This window comes from Erigeron canadensis, chromosome 6 (genome assembly GCF_010389155.1).
Source record: "Erigeron canadensis isolate Cc75 chromosome 6, C_canadensis_v1, whole genome shotgun sequence".
In the NCBI taxonomy this organism is placed as follows: domain Eukaryota; kingdom Viridiplantae; phylum Streptophyta; class Magnoliopsida; order Asterales; family Asteraceae; genus Erigeron; species Erigeron canadensis.
This window is the reverse complement of record NC_057766.1, coordinates 42946046-42972906: the sequence shown is the minus strand read 5'-3', so window position 1 is coordinate 42972906 and position 26861 is coordinate 42946046. Positions and strand designations below refer to the sequence as shown.

Sequence of the window (26861 nt, the reverse complement as noted above, 5' to 3'; positions counted from 1 at the left end):
TTCTACAGGATGAGATCAAGAAGATAAAAAGGGTTGTCTATGACGTTTTTGACGTTGGTCACACATTGGGTGACCAATGCACTTAGGCCGAATCGTATCACAACAATTGCGGGGAAGACAAAAATACTTGGGAAGTCAAATGCCCACAACACGATAAGTGGTGGGCAAACGAAAGCGCTTACTGTGGCTTAGGGAAAATGTCAATCAAAGATGATGAAGATGAAGGGTAATCTTATCATTACGTATTTCGTGTTTTTATCAAGTATTATGTTTTTTTTTATTTTGTGTTGTCTTTTTTATTGTAATGTGTTTTGACAATAAAATGTGTTTAATTATTAAAAAAATTACAAATTTTCTTCTTTACATACATAAATATATACTACACATATACATATATAATATCTACAAAACAAATAAAATATATATAAAAAAAACAAATACAAAAAAAAAGAACCTCTCCCTCTCGTCCTTCCCCTTAACTAGCCCCATCGAAGAGCCTCACGAACACACCCCTACCAACGGCTTTGTCGTCGACATAGGTGACGAAGTGCCCAACCGTTGGCTAAGGCCTAAGAAGATGACATGAGTAGACGAGTTTGTGCCAAAGGTGGCATCTCACGACGACCATTGATGAGTAAATGATGACCATGCATAGGGGGAGGGACCTTAACATCCAAAATTATTACTCACTTAGATCAAATCGATAGTTTAGTTTTGAAATTTAATATATACTGTAATATAATTACTTTAATTTGTTTATCATTTTCCTTAGGAAGTTATTTGTTACTAAAATAGTTTCTATATTATGTCAACTTGAGCACACGTATTTTTTAAGAGGGGATTAATTGTTAAGAATAAAGGTGTAATAATCACATGGATTCAAGAGTTTTTTGTTGCTGAAAACAAGGGGTTTAAAAATTAAATAGATTAAATTGTTAACTACTTGAATTACTTAGAAATTACATTACATTAATTAATTAAGGATGAATTATGGCTTTGTAAATCATGATTGGAGAATTTTATTCACAAGTCACAACCACAAGAAACCATCTTCTGTACGGAAGCTGCCATCAATCACCATTGTAGTTGCTTCATTTTTACATAAACGGCCGCCGTATAATTTCCATCTTCTTATATGCTCAAGCCACATGTACTTTTATAGATATATGCTTCAAATGAGGTTTATCCTATCTTTTTTTGCTTATGCTACAAGTAATTATTTGTTGGGGAAATCTTGCTTATAATTAATAAGCATCATTGGCAGGGCACCATAACATGTTTGATTTCGAAATGTAAAAACAACCCATTTGTTTTCGGAATTAATGTGATTATATTGTGTGTCTCATTATATATTTTAAAACATTGCCCTTTATACATTCTAATTTTCCAAGATAAAACATGTGTTCAAGTCCATAACTTCTTCTTCTTCTTCTTTTTTTTTTTTTTTAATAAAACGTTAATTAGTACTTAGTCAACATTTGACACTTTTTAATCAATGAATTTAGTTTATATGATTAACTTTGATACTTTCTCATAATTAATCGTATTAATTTTCCAACAACTACAAATTTAATTAAATTCGGGAAGTAAAGAATCGGGCATGGTCAAAGAGTCCTGCACTCAACAGATTTGAGTGATCGCATTAGGACATATTTGATTACGTTAAAGATCGAATGGAAGTCGTTTGACATTAATTTAGAAAGAGGTGATCGAGTCCTTGTATCCAAATGATCCTCATTACAAACCGGTGGGTTGAATAAAACAAGATATTGTTAGAAACAAATTAGATGACACACTTGGAACAGAGGAGTACGAGTCTACCTATTTAAGCTAGAATTAACTACTAATTAAGTAGTATGTAATTACTACTTGATTTAGATGCATAAGTTTCTAGACAATCGGAGCATTCCATTCACGATATAATTAAAAGCTAGATTTCAATTCCTTTGACAAAGGGGGTGTTTGGTATTGCGATTACAAAACAGAATCCGTGTTTTCAAAATAGATTATGCGTTTTCAAAACTGCGTTTTGAAAAAACAGGCAGGTACATGCTTCTCCAAAACTGTGTTTTTATAGCCGATAATCACTTTTTCATACAAACACTTTTCTTTAATCAGATAATCACTTTATAACTCAATCCCAAACACCTCTGAATGTGATGCTTATTGCCTCTAAAACAGAGGAATTTGAATATTTTATTGGTCACCGACGGTTATTATGTACGTATAGGACGACGACCAAGCATTGGAAGATACATGTTACAATGATGACATAACTAATGACTTGTAAACATATATAAATGTATTAATATAAACCCACGATTCTCTCTCAAAATGGAAAAATTGGCAGCTCGATCGATCCGTATAACAAGGATCTCGTCATTATAACTTAACACATTTCTAGGGTTTCTCAATTAATGTCAACTTTCACTAACTTTAATCACACTTTTTATTATTGTTGTATCTTAATCTTAGTTTATCATCCTCATAGACTATAAATATAAAGCCCATCACATGTTACTTTGAATCCCCCTCTCAAATACTCATTTCAAACATAAAACTCTTTAAAAACAATATAAAGAACTCAAAACCCAAGTAATCGTACTAATTGATGGCAAAAATGAACTTCTTTTTGCCATTTTTCTTGTATATATTCATCGTATTTTCTTCAACCTCTTGGTCTCTAAATGAAGATGGGGAAACGGAAAGTGACATAAATTATTGGTGTGACACGACTCCTCATCCGCAACAATGTAAATATTTTTTGAGTCGTGGGGCACACCATACCCCACGACACAGAAAAGACTTTAGGATGCTAGTTTTGAAGGTTGCTTTGCAATCAGCCCAAGAGGCATTGACCTGCAATAATGACCTAAGAAATAAGTGCAAGAGCAAACGAAAGAAGGCGGTATGGATTGATTGCAACAAGCTAGTCAACAACACCATTCTTCAACTCAACCAAACCCTAAATGGTCTCAAATACAATCGAAGCTCGGACTTTGATGCTCAGACTTGGCTCAGCGCCGCCCTCACCAATCTGGAAACTTGTTTTTCGGGTTCCAAAGATTTCAATTTGACAAACTTTGTATCTCCACTCAAATCACATAACCTCACGGAAATGATAAGCAATAGTTTGGCCATAAATCAATATTTTGTGAAACAAAAACTAAAGAAACAAGATGTTGATGAAGATTTTCCTAGTTGGGTTGCACCCAATGACCGAAAACTGTTGCAATCAACTTCAATTCACATGAAGGCTAATCTCATCGTGTCTCAAGCTCGAGGGAGTAGATTTCGAACCATTCAATCAGCTCTAAACTTTGCCGCAGGTCTTAAGCGTGGTAACAAGAGATACATTATCTACATAAGAGCAGGCGTTTATAGAGAGAATATTGAAATTGGAAACAACCTAAACAACATCATGTTCATTGGTGATGGAGCAAAAAATACAATTATTACTGGTTCCCGGAGCGTTGGAGGAGGTTTCACGACATATAGCTCTGCCACCGTCGGTAAGATCAATGATCTTCTTTTTGATGGCAAAATTTTTCTCTCTTGTTCAATATAATTGATTAGTCATCCAAACGTAATAGTACTATTATCAAAGGAAAGTAAAGTAGACGACTGAATTTAAGTGTGAAAGATAATATAATATGCATGGAATGTACCTTGACATTGTAATTTCTTCACCATGCACTTTACTTATCTTTGATCAATACCGTGTGTATCAAGTTAATGATAAGTTGACTTTTTTTTTCTTTTCACCCAAAATGCACATATATATTAATGGTGTAAGAGATGAGCCAACTAATAATGTATATTATATATTCTTATTATCTACTAATTTAATTCGATATGCAGGAGTTGATGGAATTGGATTCATTGCCCGTGGCATAACATTTAGAAATACTGCCGGCCCGGCAAAGAAACAGGCAGTGGCACTTCGATCAGCATCGGATCTATCAGTGTACTACGCTTGTAGTATAGAAGGATATCAAGACACTCTTTTTGTACTTGCTCAAAGGCAGTTCTATAAATTGTGTTATATTTATGGTACAATCGATTTCATATTTGGTAATGCGGCCGTGGTGTTCCAAAATTGTATGATCATGGCACGAAGGCCATTAAGAGGACAAGCAAATTGTATAACTGCACAAGGCCGTGGTGATCCTTTTCAGAACACGGGGATTTCAATTCATAATTCCCGTATTATGCCTGCACCGGATTTAAGGCCAGTGGTGGGTACAGTCAAGACATACTTGGGCCGCCCATGGCAAGAATATTCGAGGACAGTTTATATGAAAACTTTCATGGATAGTCATATTGATCCACAAGGATGGGCATCATGGGATGGCACTAATTTTGCACAAAATACATTGGTCTACGGGGAATATGCATGTTTCGGTCCTGGTTCATCGACAAGAAACCGTGTGAAATGGCGTGGATATAGCATAATAAGAAGTGGGAGCGTTGCGTCTCAGTACACGGTGGAGAGACTCATTGCCGGCAGGTCATGGCTTCCGGCAACCGGCATACCATTTACTCCAGGATTATGAGACAACTCAATTGCTATGTGTTATTATTATTTGATTAATTGTGTACATTTTTTTTTTTATATATCTTTTTTGATTTGAATTGAAATTGATACAACTCGTATTTATTCAAAAAAGTTTATTTTGTTCATTGTTCTGTTTTTAATGACCGAACTTATTGGGGCATATAACTTAGCCCAAATGAATCGACTGGGCTTTATAATGAAATAAAAAGAAGCATAACGCTAGCCTAGTGGGCTTTTTTGGCGGGCCATCTATTGGGGTTTAAGGATGGTAATGGGAATGATATATTGATAACAGATTTTCGTATCTACCGCTCCACTTGGCTCCGGAATGTACCTAAATTCAAGAGTTAGATTTGTTAATTTTCAAAACCAAATATCTTGTATCATATTTCATATCTTTTTTTCAAGCTTTCTTGTAATTTATCAGATTTATCTAAGATTTAATTTTGTCATGCACCTTTTTGAAATAAGTTTTAGAATCCAAAATTCTTTTTTGAACAAAACTTCAATTGTATTCAAAGCTTTACTAATAAAAACTATTAATATGAATTAGATTTCTTGAATAGATTGCTAAATTAGTATGACCTTTTGCATGATTAATTAAATACGCTATATCCTAGATTCAAAATTAACATTACCAAGTTCGAGTACTATCTTGGACATATTTGAGGATACCAACAAGTAGTTAACTTTATATATGCTGATATGCATGATATGCTTAGGTAAATTTTTCTCCGGATCTTTAGATAATAGGGGTTCTCATTGAGTGATCTAAATTGGAGATCTATTCGGCGAGGGGCCTTTAGTGCGGATATTCGCGAAAAATTCACTCTTTACAAAAACTAATAAAAATAAATGTTGGTTTAATTATGAAAAAGGAAGGAAAGGAGTACAAGTCATAGAATGAACTAGTATTAGACTATTAGTAGTAGTAGTAGTATAATTAATAATTAGAATTAGAAAGAAGGGGGTGCGGTGCACGGGGTAGAGAAGGAGGCATGATTACCGTCGGTGGTGGAATTGAGGCGTATATTTGACGAGCAGTAGAACGCGGTCCGTTTAATCATGTTCCACGCATACTTTTTCTCTATAATATCAAACCCCGGCCATATCTAGATATTTTATCATATATTTAATTATTTATCAAAACATTGGCTCTTATATAAAAAAATTTATCTTATGTACGATCAATAAGCGAATTTAGTTTTGATTGGTCAATTAAACAATTAAATATTATAATTGGTCAATTAAATGTTACGGAGTACCTTAGTTTTAATTTACATACTAAATTTTAGATCCGTGTCCAACACTGGATACAGGTTTTACGATATTATCATTATTAGATATTGATACATTTAAGTCATAAAAGCTTATAATTTTGAAGATATACGATTCTAAGTGTTATATTTTGCAAGTTGTAGTACAATAATTATAGGTTCGTCACTGTCATTATTAGTTGAAACATATTGATAGAATTGTTTGTCGTAGTCATTCCACAAAGCACATGCTATAATAAATTTCTATTATAGATTATTTTGAAACCGGTTGTATTCATAATATGATATTATTATGAAAGATAATTAAAAATTTAATATACACATATTTGTGATCATGTACTTGATATTCAAGTATATGTATTTGATTATGATGCGGACCCATAACATGCATAGGTTTATTTTCAATCATCTGTCCTATGATAATTAGATAACAATTAGAATTGTTTTTATATTCTTTGATAACAATTAAGACTCTTGATTTAAGTGACAGTTGTAACTTTAAACATTACTACGCAAAACTAATATATAAAAAACGGAGAAAGTTATGTACCTTAATGATTGAAATATATAGTGAATCTTGAATGTAGTTCATATTAATTTGGATTTAGTATCCAATTAAATCTTTGTTGAAAATCGTGTTTTGTTCTGTGATCGTCCCATGTCCTGTGATTCCTATCGTGTTTAGGATAAAGATGTTGTTATGTTTGAGATATGTATCTAGAGTTCAAATTGTGTATTTATTAAATATTAAACTAAATATTAATATTTATAATTTATAAAAAACTAATATAATATTTGTTAATAAGTTATTAGGTTTTGAAATAATTTTTTGTAGACAATATTTCATATGTTAAACTTTATTTAGTTAATTAAATAACTATAAATTTTAAATATGTTTTCAAATTAATGACTAAAAATAAATATAAACTAAATATTCAGAGCTAAAAAGTGTAAATTATTGATAAAAAATAAAAACGTGTAAATTAATGAGACTTTTTCTACAAATTAATATAAATATTAATATAATAATATATTTGGATAATGATTATTAGAATTTTTAATTTGTAGTTAATCTAAATGATGATATAAGCAAGAGTCAATTTGATGAAATTGAATGATTTGATTGGTTAATAAATCATTAGTTTAACTGTTTTATAGTATATATTAAGATTAAGTTTATTCTGATTTTATTTCACAATTCTTTGATTTGTAGCTTGTAAGAAGAATAGGGCTACAATCGAGTCAGGTTTTATCAAGCTTGACCTAATATATAGTCAAGTTATTATCGAGCTCAATATTTTTAGCCCGAGCCTTACATTCAAATCCGAATTACTTAACGAGTTGAGCTCTAGCTTTTAGTGGCTCGACTGAAGAATTTATCAAGCTTTTCAAGCTTGGATATATTAAGCTTTTGGATCCTCCAAAGCTTGTAATGTCTAGTAAAAAACATTTTTTTAAGTATTTAATTAAGTTATTTGAGCTTAATTATTAATGTTAATTACTACTCTACTCTTTATAAAAAAATTTTTACTCTACTCATTATAATAATTTTTTCTACATGTGAACGATAAATATAGGCTTAACGGTATAATATTGGTCTTATGACTACTCATGTTTGATAGTATACGTTAGTCATGCAATTCTGAATGATGTTATTTTTACAGTTATCATACAGAATTCATAACACCCATTATTTATAAAGTTTATATATTGTCATTCGAAAGTAGTCACACAAAGTTCATGTCGATTATCGATCAATCAAAATATTGACACATTTTAATTAGTTAATCCCTTTGATCTTACTCTGCAAGCAGTCCAAAAACAATGCAAACTTTTTCATGTATCGAGTTTTCTAAATGAATAAATCAAAAACTGCTCGATCGGTATATTTATATTACGGGTACTTTATGATAATAATAAAAAAAAAAAGTAAAAGTTTAAGAATTTGTTCCTTTAATATATAGAAGAAATGTGATTAGCTAGGTCCCAATCAGTTGCTGGTAGCTTAGGTTGGTGTTAGTCACCACGGGTGTTTAGGGCAAAAAACCTTGGCCAATAATCTAGCTAGCCCCATTTGATAGTGAAAGACAATTTAAGATGGCATACAACTAACATATATCTTTCTTTAATCGATCTATAGCCTTTACTTACCCATATCAAGTCATCATTTCTCATCATTAGGGTTTCTTTGTCTCTCTTTATTTCTCTCTCAACACATCATAGTCGATCGATCGCTACTCTTCTCCATATATATATAAGCCTTAAAGTCATTATATTGAGCTTTCTATTCTTTGTCAACCTTCTATCCAATCACATTCTATACCTGGCTCACACACAAAAAAAAATAAAAATTGCCAGGACAAATAAGGTCGTCTTGCTTTTCAAATCCCATAATTAAGTTAATTATAGGTACTTTCCGGGCATTTGAAACCTTAATTATTGGAGTTATCATATGCTTGGAGGAACTACAATATCACTTCAAGAAACTTTAATTAATTAGAGTTTTTTTTTTTAGCTGCACCTATCGACTTCGATCTTCTTGTAAGTTCCATTACCTTTCTCAAGTTGTTGAAATATAAATATTCTAGTATATATGATCATGTCATTTATTAACTAGTTTGCTTGAGTTTGTTATGCATGTTATCCAGAAATGGTTTATGATTCATATTTATCAAATCATCATACATACATGCACGTTTGAGTATCAATATAATTACATGCAGTGATATGATATATTCTTCGTGTGGCATATATGTAGACGAAAATGTAATTTTCCATCACATGGTAGATCACTTTTATTCATCACCATGAAGCTTTAGCTTTACTTTTGTTTAATTAGAATTGAAGCTTTTTGTTGTGATTAATTTGTCTATATATATGTGGAATAGAAAAGGTAATTTATAAAGTTTGGCCATTGAAGTTTTACTATATATTGCAGTTGAGAAAGTATATGATCATTATATATGTGTTCTGTATGTCATTCAGACTAATTTTGATCATCCAACTGATGATCAAGTGCTCATTGCTCATAAGTATTCATAGTTCCATCCAACTACTGTCCCATCCAATAAGCAAGAAATAAACTAAGAAATATATATATATATATATATCACTTAATTATTTAAGCTTAAATATACTGCATTTTACAGTAGTTGATAACTATAACAAAATTTGGAATAACTTGGAGTCTTGGATATATATATATATATATGTGTGTGTGTGTGTGTGTGTGTGTGAAGTTTTGTATCTTCACTGAGAAAGTTATAAACTTTTGTAGGTCTCGCGTACTAAAAATAGGGGAAAACATGAATACTTTCTCTCATGTACCCCCAGGCTTTCGGTTCCATCCCACTGATGAAGAACTCGTGGATTACTATCTTAGGAAAAAGATAAACTCAAGAGCCATTGAATTAGATGTCATCAGAGATGTGGATCTTTACAAAATTGAGCCATGGGATCTTCAAGGTATGACAACATCATCTCAAACTTTGTCAACCACTGATTTACGCATCATATATATATTTGGTGTACCTGAAGTTGATACTAGTTGACTCTTATTAGTCAGAATCATACATACATAGTTAATTAATTTCAGTACTAATGACTCTTGTTGATTTGAAAGTTGCTAGCTGATTTTGCAACCTAAAATAGAGCTGTGCAGGCTAGGTACAGATGAGCAAAGTGATTGGTATTTTTTTAGTCATAAAGATAAGAAGTATCCGACAGGTTCACGCACAAATAGGGCTACTGCAGTTGGATTTTGGAAAGCAACCGGAAGAGATAAAGCTATTTACTCAAAGCATGACTTGGTTGGAATGAGAAAGACGTTGGTCTATTACAAAGGTCGTGCACCTAATGGACTTAAATCGGATTGGATCATGCACGAATATCGCCTTGAAACAGATGAACACGCAACCACAACACAGGTCAGGCTCTACATTATTATTCATAACAAACTAAACATTATTCTAACGTACGTTTGATATACTTTTTCTTGTTCCTCTTGAAGAAAACTTATTATAACAATGGTCTGAATCAATGACTAATCACGTACGTATATACAGGAAGAAGGATGGGTGGTATGTAGGGTGTTTAAGAAAAGACTGCCCATAATAAGGAGGGCAAGTGAGCATGAACTAACGTGGTATGATGATCAACAAGTCTCGTTCATGCCTGAAACAGATTCACCGATTATTCAGAATAATATTCGGTTCAACTCATCAGGTAACAGTTCTAATTACCAAAGCTACCCTTATAGTTCTTGCAAGAGAGAAGAGCTAGATCATCATCAGCTGCAAAATTACCAAGTTACTACGCCACATCACTATCCTCAACTCCCTCTTCTTGAGAGTCCAAAACTTGTCCAAACCTGTAGTTCTTCCACGCCCGTTTACGGTAGTGTAATAAACCAAGGATCCAACCATATGCAGCCTTCCTTGGTCACACAAGACCATAGCAACAACAATATTCAGATACATCATCAAGGCCAGAGCTACTATAACGATCAAGTGACAGATTGGCGCCTTCTTGACAAGTTTGTTGCCTCACAGTTACTAAACCAAGGGGATGTTTCGATCAAAGGAAATGATCAATCCTATGATCCAAATGCAGAAGAGCAAATCGTAGTACCCGAAGATGCATCAAATATTTCCATATCCACTTGCCAGATAGATCTATGGAAATGATGGAAAAGTGCCAGTTTTTTTCTATGAAATTATTAACTCTTATTTTTGTAAATAATGTGTTACATATGTACACTAATTAACTGTTGTAACTAGAAAGCATATAGATTATTATATGCCCCTTGATTAGCACTACTCTCTCATAATTTATTTGATGGATCAATTATTGTAACTAATTAAAACCATCAAATTAAAATAGGTATGGGGTGGTGCTAGCTAGCTGCTGTATTTTATGATGACTTAAGCTTAAAGCATTGTCTCTTACGTATAATATGAATTGGGTAATGGTTTCATTATGTTGTCTATAATTTGCGGCTGCATGCGTTGTTATATTTCTTAAATTATTTGTTTCACTGATAAAAGTAACTACTACTTTTAACTTTTTTTCATGCTTAAGGCCATGTTTATAAATTTGGTTCCTAAGCTCGACTCAAGCACGCCTCGTCCCGAGTCTTATGAGTAAAGATCAAACTCTGTTCGTGAGTTATAAAATAACTTTATTTTTTAATTTTGTATATCACAGATTTTAGACAAGTTCAGAGTTCAGTTCATTTATCTTATATATAGAGATGGAGATTTATATGTCGATCAGTCTTATTACACACATATATAAGTAGAAAACAAGATGCTCGATCAGCTCGTTTAGGCTCGCTAGTTTAATCGAGTCTAGCTATTCTTTAAAGCTCGAACACAAGTTCAATTATTAAACGATTTCCAAATAATGCTAGAATTCGGCACTTAAGGGACTAATTTTGGTAATTGTGAAACCTTAGAAATAACCGTTAAAATATCCTTGAATTAGTCTGGTCCAAATCTTCTACTTCTAGTTCTAAATTCTCTCAAAAACAAAACATACTGAAAATGAGAAAATTCTCAATCTTTGGCTGGATTATTTGGGTGAACCGCTAAATTGATTCAATCTTAAAGCAATCACGTGCCTTTAGAGATTTCATTATATCCGGTTTATTTGTTTGTTATAATATTGGTTATCCCCAACAACATATTACACACAAAATTCATCTTTCTTTGAACTTTTTATAGAGTAAATTTATATGACAACAATAAGTTAATGAGATCTTCTTTTTGCAACCGTGTTACGTACTTAAGAACCCATGTTATATGTCACTGTGACTATATGATATGATGTAAACATTGATTTCATTCTACAACCAGATATTTTAGTTATTCAACTGACAAAGTTAATATCAAAAGAGAACTAAACCAATCTGATAGCCACAGCTAGTTGTATATCACATTCTTTGAATATCATATATGGATCCATATAGATAATGCCATGTTGCCCCTTTTAGATCATGATGTATAAAAATAATGCAGTATGCTTAGAAACAAAGTTTTCCTCAAAATAATTAACACATGGGCAGATATATAGGGGGTAAAATGTGGGGAAGAGAGAGAGAGAGAATGCTTGTTGGTTACATACAAATAAATATACAATTAACCAACAGAACTTTCCTTTGAAGGCATATGAATATTTCCCATACCTATGAATTTCTTACTTTTTCCTCATGTTTCTTTTTTATAATAAAAGTTCTTCCCATACATTTGTGAGCTCTTAGAGCCTGACCTTATAAGCAAAGGCAGGAGTCAAATAATTGAGTTAAACCATCTGGATTTGTTAAAAGTGCTAAGAACTTAGCCTAAAGATGCGGCTGAAACTGATCATTACACGATATGTACGCTATCTAATCAAAGAAATATATAGTATGTGGATAGATGGATGACATATGGTTCACCCACTTTCGAAATACTTCAGCAAGTACATCAAGAAGCATGCAATTTATAAGGATACTCATTGTTGTGAATGGAAGCCGATATATGACACTACTCATATTAGTCGAGAAATTAATCATATTTACACTAATATATTCCTTCGAATATAATACATATATAGAATTCGTAAATAACTTCTTTCAAAAGATTGGAAATCAAGAGATATATATGCACATTTATAGAATTTTTTTTTGAAACGGGCATATTTCAAGGGTGTTTTGTCAAACAAGTTTTCGGAAAAAAAAATTACAAAACCAGTGAATTCGGTTTTTGAAATACCGGATTCACTTTTTGACCTCGAATCCGGTATTTGAAATACCAGATTCAACAAAGCAACTTTGAATCCGGTATTTCAAATACCGGATTCAGACATCTGTCAGTGTGATGTGACTGGTACACAGGAGCTACAGTGGTCCTTCGCACAAATTTCGAAACCGGGTTTTCAAAAACCGGTTTCAAAACTAGTTTATATAGGATTTTAGACCTCAGTTGTACTGTGGATAATCAAAGTGAAAGGTGCATACTGAGATTGAAACAAGATGGAGGTAGTTGTCAAAAAGATGGAGGAGTGTGTAGAAAGGTGCATACAGAGATTTATGGTTTGATATTCATCAAGTCGTGACTTTTTGAAGAGAGGAGCCTCATCGTCACTAGATATTGAAGGCTGCACAACGGTGATGGTAGGATCGCGCGTGAAACAAATAGCAATACCTCATTTTCGATTTCAACAGTTTCGTCATCATCTTGGGGAAGGTGGATAAAAAGCTTAATGTCTTGACAAGAGAATCCCACGTGTTAAAAACGCTTATACGAGTATTTGTTTTATTTGTGCGCCATTCAAAAGTGTGGGGCATCTCCATCTAATCCTCTTACATCTACTTTTGTTTACTATATTTGTATAATGTATAATGGGATGTTGAGTAACTATTGTATATGTCGTAATCAAATTGTTGGCTGCGTTTGTTTTCCTCACCTCGAACCCGGTATTGGAAAAACCGGATTCTCAATGATATGGCGTAATCAACATGCATGTTTCACTGTTGGTTTGAAAAAGCTTGCACGTCGTTCGAAACCGGTAATGCTAATACCGGGTTCAAATACCTCTTTCTGAAACCGGTAATGGAAATACCGGGTTCCGGTCAAAATTTTGAAACCGGTATTTACCGGTTTACCCGTTTGTACAATTTTTTTTTTTCCGAAAACTTGTTTGACAAAACACCCTTAAAATACGCCCGTTTCAAAAAAAAATTCCACATATATAGTTAGAAGAAAAGTGAAAGAAATGTGTGTATATATATATATTTAGTTGCTTACTAATAAGGGTGGAGGCCAGAAATTAGTAAGCATGCGTGCAAGCAGCAGCTAGAAGGCTGAAATTAAAGATAGTATAAAAGATGGATGAATTACAAATTGACTGTTAGCCAACCAGGTTGGTTTATGTTTCAAGAAAGGTGGTCCAGAACATATATAAAGACAGAGAAAAGTATGAGAAAGAATATATGTTTCAAGAAAGGATGATGATTATATAACATTGGTGTTGTTTGGGTGGTGGGGAGATCAAAATATATCTTGAGAAAATCTTTTTAAAACAATCAAGTTTCCACACACCGAACATCCATCATATCATTCACCTGGCCTTTGTCCCTTTCAAATATATTCAGTGATTTGATCACCCTCGTTGTATGGAAATGTGTTTCAAAAAGGATCCCGACCTATCCTATCATCTTAAACTGTTTGTATTCATATGAATAAATGAGTTCTGTGTGAAGATAAATATTGTTTAGATGAGTATTTGTCAAATAGCAAACATTATTCGAGATGGCAATACACTCTGGAATTTGGGTAAAAGATATATATGGAGTATATACATACATATTTACACATGATCCACCAATGAAAAAATCAAGGACAGAAAGAAAAGAGAGAAAACTCATTTTAATATCATTGGTGTAATTCATATGTCATGTCAGTTTGTAACATTATATTTGTAAATAGTTTGTAAACATAGCATTAATGATGACCTGTACGGGCTGTCATTAAAAATTCTTAATGATAGTTAAATTAAATATCAAGTAATAGCATAATTATTTGTTGGAATCATCTTCATTGTAACTCCAAAGTTCATATGTACCTCAGCTCTGTGTCAAATAATGGTTCATAAGTTTTGACCTATCATCTTGAAATGTTCTACCTATGACCAAACAGTGTTAAGACCAACAAAAATGTCATCCTGAAATGTTCTATCTATGACCAAACAGTGTTAAGACCAACAAAAATGTCACCTTTTGAACAATTAAGTTTGTTGGACATAGAGCCAGTTTGAGCTTGTTTAGAATTACCTTCACTTTGCAGTAACCCTCTATCTACTGCAGTGACTAACATTCTAATGACCAGTAAAAAATGTTACCTTTGAAAAACTAAATTTGAACTACAAGTTCTTAAATCATCGTATAAAAGACAGCTGTTAATGCCATCAACAACAAATAAATTGAATTTGACTGCTTTTGTATGGTTGATCCTGCCGAAGACAAGATTTTTTGAGGCCTGAAAATGGGAAAGAGAATAACAGTGATTAACAAAGAGCATATGATAATGACAGAACAAGAATAACAAGCACTCAGTAACTATTTAAGCAGTGTGTCATACTTTTGCAAGTGTCCGAGAGCACCACAGAACAAGGCATTATCAGGCACCGGCAATTCTGTTTTATGGCCAGGATCCTCAGGATTGATGATTCTCATATAAGTTTCTTGGCCTAGATACCATCTATCTAGATTCACTGTCCTAAGGTTCCAAGCTCCCACATTATCAAGATAAACAAGAATAGCTGTCCATCCTCCAGGAAAAACCTGTTACACAAATCATTTCATTCAAACTTTTTATATCAAAACACACCAATTCATTCATGTTAATATTATTTAATAATTCTTTTTTAATAATCTAGCCGATAATAAAACAGGTCAAATAGTTTAAAAGTTAAGTTGGTCAAGTATATTCACAAAGGAATTGGAATAATATTCGTGATGATGTATGGTTTATGTGATCATATCTAATAGTGGGCCTACATGCCCCAAAAACTTACTCAGTTTGACCGCTTATTTAAGTCACACATCTTGCCTCCTATACACAAAACAAACCTGTGTAGTAGAGCGTGAGATAGCATCCCATTGATTATAAGAACCCCTGCTATTTTCAGTCCAATTCCCATATGCCATCCTAAAAATTGTTAAAACTCATTGTCATCAATTATGTTCAAATTCTTAAGAAAATAAGATATAAAAATAGGGATGCTAGTGAGGTACCCGACAACAAAAAATGAATAACCGTCCATATGAAAGCTTTGAACTACGGTATCATTGTTCTGCAATATGATTTCAGCAAATCCTTTATAAGTTGCATTGATGATGGACCATTCCACTCGTGGCGTCCTGTTTATGGGCATTTTTGGGAAGTCAAGTTTATAAACACCCTTCACATTATGTTTATCAGCAAGCCTCACTGGTGTTTTCGGGTTCTCAAATGAGATCCCGTTAAAAGAAGCACGTCGTTTGCCAGCAATCATTTTTGGTGGAAAGCTTCTTAATACATACGTATCTGTCACATTAATGGAACCGTAGTGAAAAGAACCCTGTGGGTTGGGGCGAGCTCCACTAGCGGTGTTATTTATCCTGATACACATAACTGATTCTCATCACAAATAGCCTAATGGGTTGGATTGTATATGCACTAGTTGAAATTATAAAATTTGGTTGACTCTTAAAAACTATACTATTTAGTATTTATCTGAATGAGTTAGATGGCCTGTGACCAGCTCATAAAAAAGCGAGGACAAACAATAGCCCAAAAATTCCTTTGACAGGGAACCGATTACAAATTTCACCCATTTTATAAAAAACTATCTAGGTTGAACTGTTTTTTTTTTTTTAACGACATTCTATCCCACTCCTACGGCTAAATATGTATGCCTGAAAACCAAGACTCTCGAAAACCCCCTATTAATCCACCCCACAAATGTTGGAAGTGAGATGCGAATCCAGGTGGATCCTCCCAAGATCAGACCTTACCAATGAACTGTTTAAATGATGGAATTTTGGTGGAACCCGTCAAAATTAATAGTGGGACTCTAATATGCCCCGAAAGTCATTCAGAAACATATGTTCCCTCCGATTGAAGAAATATACCTTATGGACATGGCTTGATTCAACGCAAATGAAGGGTCATACAGATCATTAGGAGGGTCAGGTAGAGGACCTGAAGCATTTCCTTCAGAATTTGAATAGTGTAATATAGCAACACCTGTAACTCGTTGCCAATCTGATTGATTTACAAATCTGGCACTTGCAACTATGTAGTAATCGCTACTTGCATTTTGATCCATAGTAACCAGAAAGGAGTAAGACTGCCCCACGTGTATATCAAAGCTACTGTAATTCTGTTGGGTCGTATAATGTCCCTCAGCTTCAGCTAGAAGCAAATTATGGTTCTGGATCCGAAAATTCAAACAAGTTGAGACTCCAACATTGATCACACGAATTCTATAAGTTTTACCTGTAGTACATGGCAATATTTGTTACAGATTTAGTTGTTAAAATAACCCAAATAAATGTAACATTTTACTAGAAAATTTACAAACAAAAAGATCCGTTCTGTTTTAGGTCAATCAGTCTAAGACAAACTATCAGGTTACTCATTTGACAAACCATTTCGTGATTAAAACAAAAGAAAAATCTTTGTAGATTGCAAGGAACATGTTGCCTACAAGGTACAACTCAAGAAATTGGATGATAGAAATAAGTAAAATATGTTGTTCCCAAGATCTTATTTGAAGAAATAATATAAAGATGGCAATAACAGCTCGTTTACTAATTTATATCTTGGATGGGTCAAATAAAAAAGATAGCTAAAACTGGAGCCCATCAAATTGGTTAAACATGACCCGAGCCCTTGGTTCCTCTACTAAGACTGAAATTGCAAACCTTTATACTTGTTACTGTGTTACATATAGAACGATTATAATCAATGGCATATACCTGGATCAACATTAAGCGTTGTGTGGTTAATGCCATCTGGAACAGAGGAATTGTATTGAAAAGGTCCCTTGCCATTGATCAAAACTCCATTGGGAATACCAAGCTCCTTTCCAGCATCAAGTGAAGCTCTTAGTGCCTTCATACACACGACAGAAGAAATCATAAATTTGCCGGGTATACAAATCTTACCTAGATAAACAAAGTATAAATTCAGATAGAAGATCCAAAACTAACCGAGTGGTTTCGTGTATACCAATCACCAATGGTAATCACCATATCTCCATCAGGGGTGTCGAATGGCAGCTGTATAACTTTGCGATTGGTAATAACAAAACCACCAAAACCACCTGCTGCTCTTTGAAAATTAGTACTTGGGACATAATAATAGCTACCAATTTGATCCTTGACTTGAAACCGATAAGTCCAGTTCCAGTTAGACGGAATGGGACAATTAGTGCCAAGCACCCCATCTTGCCAAGAAGAACGTCGCATTTCTATTCCAGGCCTATCAAATATAAGTTTCCAAATTCAGCATGTATAAGATTATTAAAGTTACATTGTAATTTACACATCAAATTAGAAGACATCCACATACCATGTGATGAGAAGACTTTCGTCTAATTTGTTTTTAACGTTAACAACGACTTTGTAATTGGTGGTAACATTTAGTATTGGACCTGGAAACTTCCCATTCACTGCTATAACCTGTGATCAGATTTCATAAAAATCTATTACTTCAAATATGAGTCAACATTTTTTATTTATATGTACATAGCACATTATATTATTACTATCTTAAAATCACTCAAGCCTGGCTAACAAACCTTTTTGCCATTGAATACCACACTTTTATTTAGTTCATCGTCTTCACATTTATCTAACTTTATATATAGCTTGTATTTATTGAACTTTTAATTGTTTCCATTTTATGTTTCTAACGTTTTATGACCTAAAAACGGGTAAAAGGAAAAGATTTTTTCTGTTCGGGTCATCCGGGTATGGCAAGCCAATTTTTTTAATCAAATGTAGGGCATTTTACTTTTTTTGCGCCGGCCCGTTGCCATTTACCTAAGAAATTTCCTAGGGTTGGGTTTGATCCTGAGACCTTGGAGGAAACATGACACTCCACCGGCCACATGGTTATGACTTATAAACGGGCCGGTGACATAAAAATATTCATAAACAAGAAAAACCAGAACATATATAATATAAGACTAGTCACCTGTTGCGGGACACCAAGTGGAGAAGCAGTAATGTAGGAAAACTCGAGTTCATAGTTCGCAAATGGATCGCCGCCATAACAAAACCCACAAAGTAACAAACCAATATAAAACCAACAGAATAACAACAACGTAGGACAAGAAAACGACATAGTTGTTGTTGTTATGTTTGGTCTAATGATCATAAAAGGGGTTTTTATTTTACGTGATGATGTAGTATTTAATAAGAGAGTGATTAGAAGCCGCTTTTCCTTAAAACTTTGAGCGTGTTTTACGGGTGTGTCATAGCTTTGAGTGTGCTGGCCTACCACTCAACGATCATTCTCTCGTTTCATCGGCGTGATATGTGGCCTCTTTCTAACCGAATTGGCGCTAATGTCGTGATTATCAATATATTATTATATTTCTTTCTTTTTTCATGTTTATCATGATGATTGTGTTTATCATATCATTTTAGGTTACAGATTTACTTTCCTAATATCTTCAAACGTAATTTATTTACTTTCCTAAGAGGGCTAGTATAGCTCGTTAAGCTCGACTCACTCGTTCCACTCGATACACCTAAGCAAGTTTTCATAGGTTAGTTTTTTTTAAATGTAGTAAAAAGGTTTACAACATCTTTTATGTAAATAGGAAAATTCACAGTCTTAATAATCTACTCGAATTATTTACATCAATTCTCTCATTTGAAGCAAGTGAACGTCCTGAAACTCCTTTCAATGTATTGCTGGCATCATACAAAAAAAAAAAGTGATTGCACATGCATATATTGTAATGTAATGGAGCAATATCGAAGTAATATCACTCAAGCCTTTTGGATTTATCCATAGTTCCATACTAAACACACAAAGTACAATAAGCTGGTATAAATGAAAATGAATAACCGACTACCAATTGCAAGTGATTAAAAGATCGGAAATGAAAGGACATGTGATTTAAAATGCATAACAAGTCATTCATAACACTTGTCTTCAGCAAGTTAAGGTGATGCTAGTGATCATTACACACTTATACGTATTATATGGTTCCGCTTTGCAGACAAACATAAACAATTCAGCAGCGGAAATACTTTAAACATTAAGCAACACCAGGTAGCTTCCGACTTCATCTTTTCATTCTCTCTGGGGTTCAAATCTGTCACGGGAAATGTTATCCAGATTCCGCAACGGCTGAAATCTATTACTATCATTGTGAGACAGTTCCAACCCACCTTGTTTATATATTCTGCAACGGCTTAAATCTTCTCTGACTTTATAATCTATACGGGGAGTCTTTTTTGCTTGAACATATTCATAATTTGCAGCAATTTTATTCAACTCTGGTTTATCAAACTGGGTTCTTTTAACATGTTCAGCATCTGCAGCAGCTTTATTCTCAAGGTAATGGAGATTATTTTTTAATATAGAAGAATCGGATAGGATCTTAACAACAGAAGTAACATCCGCAATATCTACTATGTGGCTGTTGTCATTATTATTGGCAGCAGTAACAAGTGCTCCAAGTTCCTTCCTCGCATAACGGTATTTATCAGTTAAGATACTAGCTTGTGCAAAAGCCTTGTAGTCTAGGTTCACTATATAGAAGTTAACAACATCTAAAGCTACACCCAGACGTTTGAGATTCGCTCCATGTGACTTATCATCTCCCATTTGCAGATTTATAAGCCTACAGCAAGAAACAATTACTTCATTAGCAAACATATAAATATGGAATTATGGCACTGGAGTGTAACCAACAATGACTCAATGGTTATGTAATGTAGTGACCTTTTAAATTGGTTATCTAATGTAAGCACCTTCCATTTTTGTTCTTTTAATGTATCGGTTGACCTGTTGTACCGGTAGCCGTAACAATGTTAATTTTACTTTGGGATTATGGCACAGGAGTGTAATCAACTATGACCTAATGGTCATGTAGTGATCTTTAAAACTGGCTATATGATGTAAGAACCTCTCATTTTTGTTCATTTCACGTACCGATTGACCTGTTGTACGGTCATGATTACAGTTGTGAGCTGTGAACTCCAACGAGATGGATGGTGGATGGTCTTAGACTCCGCCGAGGTTGTAGTGGGTGGTCTCGGTCTCATTTTTTCTTCCATTCAAGAGGTGCAACCATCTCTCCACCGTCTCCACATCTAGACACGTGCCACCGCTGACTGCCACAAATAAAATAAACAAATGTCAGCCGCCACCCAAACAACCACCGTCGTCATCCTCTGTCAAAATCCCCCCCTTTTTATCCCATTGTAAACCAACGTTGTTGGATCTTGATAGAGGTGGGGATGGGATGTCTAGATCTTTATGGTTAACGATGATGGGGTGATCATAACACAGTCTCATTTGGGGGTTAGGGTTTGTCACCATCAAAAAGTGAAAGAAATGAAATTAAAATGATTTTAGGAACAAGATTTGGGATTTGTCCTCGAAGAGGAAACAGTAGGACCATAGCTACGTACAATGCATTTATAAATGTATATATACATCTAGCTATATCTAGTTTCAAAGTTTAGAAATGGAAGTTATATCATTATTATTGAATCATGTTCTAATATCAATAAATGTATATAGGTATCTACTTATATCTAGTGTTGAATTGTGTTCGGGATTGAAGTTACACATTGAGTTACAGTTTCACATTTGCTCTCCGGAAAAAATTGTTGTTACCGAAGATAGTATCAGAAATTAGCCGGAGAAGATGCCCGGAGTATAAAGTCGTGGAAGTAACCCAGTAGCATACATCGAGCGAACAAAACAGAAAGGCTCTTAGATCAATTTAACACTTTCGTCGGTCACTACATTACATAACCATTTGCTCATAGTTGATTACACTCCGGTGCCCTATTCTTTTTTACATCCAACGTGGCATTACCGGTTACAAATAGGATGTTACCCGGTAGGATACATTAAAAGAACAAAAATGGAGGGTACTTACATCAGATAGCCAGTTTGAGACTGTGTTGATGAAGGATGGTGCCCTATTTTTTGTTACATCCAACGTGGCATTACCGGTTACAAATAGGATGTTACCCGGTAGGATACATTAAAAGAACAAAAATGGAGGGTACTTACATCAGATAGCCAGTTTGAGACTGTGTTGATGAAGGATTAATTGAGGTGGAACATGTAAGCGGTACAAAGCATTAAGCTGACATTCTTATAAAGCCATTACCAAAACTTAAATTTGCTGAGAGTGCATTCATAAGAAAACCCACATCAGGGGGAGTATGTGGGATGCAGTGGCTGCTGAGCTGGAAGAGTGGACCAATTCGAAAGTGATGATAGACGTGGCTTGAGAGACGTTACTTAGAGTACCGAGTCTCAAGTTTAGAAGTTGTTCTAGGAAAGTTGACTCATTATTTTATAGTCACAGGAAACGTTCAACCCCCCACGATCTTCGTAGGGTACCCCTTACCGAATCGCAGTACAAAGTAATACAGACATTGGGGAAACGTGATCCAAATCGTGAGAATAAAAGTACCCGATTTGACGTATTATACCAGTAAATCATGTTCCTGGGCTTCGGTTCATAGTTCGTCGTTCCAGTTAATTGAAATCGTTGTCTAGACTAAAAATGAAGCGTAGGAGAAAGAGATAGCGGCTGACCTATTCTAATTGGAAAGGATATTTGGTTTTATTTAGGAAACTATTGGGCCTATGTTTATTTAGGATTGAAGGAAGGGACCCTGCCCAGTATCCCTTAGATTGGATACCCACCTATATCACCCCGTAAGGCTTTAGGTGCCGGTGAAATACCTCCACTTAATTCCCACAGGATATGCGCATCCCCAAGGATCGAACCCTTGTCATTTAAGACTTCCCCTATGAGCACTAAGCATCATAGGTGACGAGTACTACTGCGCTATTGCCACATTGGTGGCCTATGTTTATTTTGTAAATAAAGAAAAACATCTTAATAAGATAAGGTTCTACTGGCACCATATTTTATACATAACATAGATGAAACAATTAAGCATAGAATTACATACCCTCCAACAAACACAACTACTCTTCTTTTCATATGTGGGGGACTCTTGGAAAGAACTGAACATGCACCATATATCGCACGTGAAAATTTCGCCTCACCACCATAACGTATAACTAAGAAACAACCATAGACCCTTATCGGTTCAATAACACACACACACACACACACACATATATATGAGTAAGGGTGCGTTAATTTAGGGACATCTTAAATTAGGGACCATTAAGGACATGTAACTTACACATGTGTAAGCCGTGGGTGGCGGTGGTCGCCGTCGCCGTCGCCGGAGAATCATGGTGATGGTCGGAGATCATGGTGGTGGTGGTGGTGATGGTGGTTGTATAACGTACACATGTGTAAGTTATAATTTACACATGCGTAAGTCGTGGTGGCGGTGGTCGCTGGAGGATCATGGTGGTGGTCGGAGATGATGGTGGTGGTTCGAAGATGGTGAAAAAATGAATAATTGAGAAGTGTCCCTAATTTAAAAGTGCGTCCCTAAATTAACTTTCACCTATAAAAGTATATATATTATATATATTGGAAAGATAATTATAGTACAAGCAATCCAAAAAGTAGATTGGGATATCTTCTTCCTCCTTCTTCCTTCTTTTCCGGCGAGACTGCCGCCGCCAGCTACCACCTCCTTCTCCGGCGAGACAACCACCGCCACCGCCATCATCTCCGACCACCCCAACCACGGCGCGGACGCCGGCAGCAAGGGTTTCGCCCGTACCGTATCAAACCGCCACCATCTCTTGGATCGCTGCCCATCAAATCCATACGATTCCCATATGCATCCCTTGACAACCAGTTTAGAACGGAAGAGGGCAACTCTCGTACCGTATCCACCCGAAAACGAACCTGATTCTCGCCGGGAAAAGTCGCCGGAGGTGGTGGCGGTGGTTGTCTCGCCGGAGAAGAAGGAAGAAGTAAGAGGTGTGGCGGTCGCCGGAGAAGAAGGTGGTGGTTGGCGGCGGTAGCCGGAGAAGAAGGGAGAAGGAGAAACTTGTACTTTCGTACTTTTTAGATTTCTTGTACTATAAATAACCGCCCCTATATATATATATATATATATATATAGCTAACCAACTAAAAGGAAGCCATACTTTTTTGAAGGCAGCTTAGGATATCGGGAAGATTACGTGTAGAAGGAAGCATAAGACCATGTTGTGATGTAGCCATTGAAATTATGCCCACATTATTCTCTCGATTACACTGTCGTCCAGAAAAAATTATTTCAAAATGTAGTTTCAACATAAATGAGAAATAATGATACAGTATGTTGTTTTGCAGCCCCAACCTTCAATTTAGTTTTACAATAGAGCATAATAGCCTCAAACTGAGCATTACGGATACGCCTATTATAGGCCGTATTCGTAGAATTGTCGATACAGATAACTGTAACCTGAAAAATACATACAGACATTTAGTTTTGGAACTTGATATGGTTAAAAGAACAAATTTACCATTCGAAATATGTTTTGGAACTTGATATGGTTAAAAGAACAAATTTACCATTCGAAATATGATATAAGAGCAAATTTGCCATCAATTATATTAAAGGCTCAAAATTACCACTAAATAACACCTTAAAATGAGTAAATTTGCGAGTTATAGAGTTTAGATTTTACATATTGTCAATAAACAATATTAATTCTTCGTTTAGGTGTTAAATGACGCTTTAAGATATTAAATACATAATGTGAAAAGCATACTTTTTTACTTGTTACATGTCAATATATGTACACAAAAAAAACTCTAAATCAATACACTTGTAACTTATGTTTGATTAGTGGCAATATGAATAGTTAGTTGGTTTTGAAATTTAATAATTTAATAGCATAAAAAATCAACGAATAAGATGATGAAAATACCTCGGCATCAGCGGCCGCCGTGAAGATTCAAGGTACGACACCTGCAAAAAAATAAAAAATAAAAAATAAAAAATGTAATCAGATTTGAAGCATCATCATCATCAACATCTAAAACAAATCAATTATACAGGATTGGAAAACACAATGTCAATTAAGAGTATTTTGAAAAGAAAAAAAAAAAGATTGATAGATACTGTAACTTACAATGGGTGGGTGGGTCCAGAAAAACGAATTAAGCGATTCACGATCATTTAGCACCTGAAATCATAAGCGAATTATCATTATTAGTAGATCAAACAGATGTTATATTTATCGATCAAAAGAATAAGAGGGGCTGCTAACCATGCCCTTATTGGGCTTTCTAAGAACTTGAACTGACATGTCTTCGCTTGAGTCGCTTCCACCATTCTAAACTACTTTGGGTTTAACAAACATGTTATTTACAGAAATGACGAACATATGTATGATTATTTTCTTTGTGCAAGGTAGTTGTTTTGTGAAGCAAAATACTCCCTATGATGGTACGAGCCTATGACCCATTTTAGTTTAACTCAAAAAAAATTTCTTTCGTACTTTAACACTCAATTGTTTAGTTTGATTTGTGTAATAAGGAAAAGAGAAAAGTGAGAAAACTATAAATTTCAATTCTTAAGATTTTTTTAAGTGTAAAAAATAGAGAATTGGAGAGGATAAAATTCATTCTTTAAGACTTTTTAAGTATGGAAAAGAAATGAGTAAAGAGGAGAAGGGAGGAAAGTGTAGTTGTTTTTGCTTCCAAGACTTTTCCTCTCATTGTTGAGGTAATTAGGAGGGAAAATTTTCTCTCCCCTCTTATTTTTTTTTCACTCTTAAGTTAACTAAACAATACAGTGTAACAGTATATATCTTCATTTGTGTTATATATTAGTTGATGTTCAATCAGTAAATACATATTATATCAAGTGTTATATAACACAAACAATAATATTTACGGTTAAAGTTGGAAAAAAAAAACCTAAAAAGGTCAACATTAAACACCTAATATGAGACGGAGATAGTATATAAATTTAATAAAGTGAAGTTTTGTATTAGAACGTTACATGTGCAATGTAACAACGGTGTGATAATGAAGATTACTTTATGGTGATAGCGGTGACAGGTGGTGGTCGCGATGCCGAATGATATTTAAAGAGTAATGTAAATAAATATTTTAGAAGATAAGGTATATATGGTGTGAATATATAATCGGACATCATTTACATCTATTATGTATATACACAACAAAGTGACATACTAGGCTAGTTATTTATCATTTATTTCTCATAAACTACATATAATAAAAACAACCGTAGAAGTTGAACTACAAGATAGAAATAGACGTTCAAATATCGTAAACTACTATTACAATTAGTATTTATATATTTTTTTATCTAATAAGATACTAAACACATAGGTTTAGTTAGTAACTAGGGGGAAAACTTCGTGCGGACAATATTTGTTTATTGTTATCATGTTGTAGTGCAACGGAAATGGTATGGATAATTGTTTATATATGGAAAATAATATATTTACCTAATAAATAGCCTAATAATCTTTCTAACGATATAAATATAAATTTTAAGTAAAATAAAACAAATATTAAAGTAAAACAAATAAAATAAGATCATGTTTTTATTTATTTTACTTTAATAAATGTTTTAAATACATAACCCCTACAAATATATTCCACTCATTCTCCTAATTTGATCCATTGATTTAACAAATGTCATAGCTAAATTGTTAAGAGGATTTAAGATGGCGTTTACATTCCCATCATAAATTGTAGAGTTAATGACATAAATCGTCCCCATGGTTTACTAAAATAATCACCTTTCGTCCTTATAAATCCAAAACCTCAAGGACAATCCTTTATAGGCGGATAAGGTTCACATTTGGTCCTTTGACCATTTGACCATCACCTTCTTTCCGTTAAACCCCCCACGTGCTTCCCACGTGAGGGGTATTCTAGTCATTTTCACTCTAAAGGATGAAAAATGACTATTTTGGTAAACCACAAGGACGATTTATGTTATTAACTCTTTACAAAACCAAAAGGTATAATTATTTCTTTTAATAATAACAAAAAATAAATCATCTTCTTCTTTTCTAATCCTTTTAAACCAATCTATGGATATATCTATACATCTACATCTATCTCTTTCTAAGTATAAATCTATACATATATCTCTAAATTTTTCATATACCTCATTTTGTCACCCCCTCTCTTTATCATTCTCTCTCCCTCTCTCTCTATCTAAGTTATAGTTTGTACCTTTTTCTAAAACTGTTTTTGGAGTTTCCGGCTACCTCACCGGAAAACCACACGCTCGACATCAACATCAACAACACCTACTCCACACCTCCATCACCCCGTCGAAAAACCACCTGCCATATAACACCCACACTACCGCCACCGCTAAT

At 34.2% G+C, this 26861-nt stretch overlaps 4 protein-coding genes across 4 annotated transcripts; 2 read left to right on the top strand and 2 right to left on the bottom strand.

Annotated features, from left to right (window-relative positions):
• The first annotated feature begins 213 nt into the window (after positions 1-213).
• Positions 214-4556, top strand: LOC122604959 (pectinesterase 2-like). Its single transcript, XM_043777815.1, has 3 exons — positions 214-262; positions 2610-3512; positions 3862-4556. Exons 1-3 carry the CDS (start codon positions 214-216, stop codon positions 4554-4556), a joined length of 1647 nt encoding a protein of 548 aa, XP_043633750.1.
• A 4577-nt stretch (positions 4557-9133) lies between these two features.
• Positions 9134-10793, top strand: LOC122605854 (NAC domain-containing protein 7-like). Its single transcript, XM_043778812.1, has 3 exons — positions 9134-9300; positions 9487-9761; positions 9900-10793. Exons 1-3 carry the CDS (start codon positions 9141-9143, stop codon positions 10518-10520), a joined length of 1056 nt encoding a protein of 351 aa, XP_043634747.1. The 5' UTR covers positions 9134-9140; the 3' UTR covers positions 10521-10793.
• Positions 10794-14746: 3953 nt separating this feature from the next.
• On the bottom strand, positions 14747-18710 carry LOC122605862 (monocopper oxidase-like protein SKS1). Its single transcript, XM_043778821.1, has 9 exons — positions 18561-18710; positions 17934-18043; positions 17573-17843; positions 17339-17474; positions 16490-16856; positions 15611-15976; positions 15446-15524; positions 14955-15157; positions 14747-14852 (listed from the first exon to the last, which is right to left on the bottom strand). Exons 1-9 carry the CDS (start codon positions 18708-18710, stop codon positions 14747-14749), a joined length of 1788 nt encoding a protein of 595 aa, XP_043634756.1.
• Positions 18711-19410: 700 nt separating this feature from the next.
• Positions 19411-23670, bottom strand: LOC122606210. The gene is made up of 3 exons (XM_043779168.1): positions 23655-23670; positions 20535-20716; positions 19411-20223 (listed from the first exon to the last, which is right to left on the bottom strand). Exons 2-3 carry the CDS (start codon positions 20657-20659, stop codon positions 19671-19673), a joined length of 678 nt encoding a protein of 225 aa, XP_043635103.1. The 5' UTR covers positions 20660-20716; positions 23655-23670; the 3' UTR covers positions 19411-19670.
• Positions 23671-26861: the final 3191 nt, after the last annotated feature.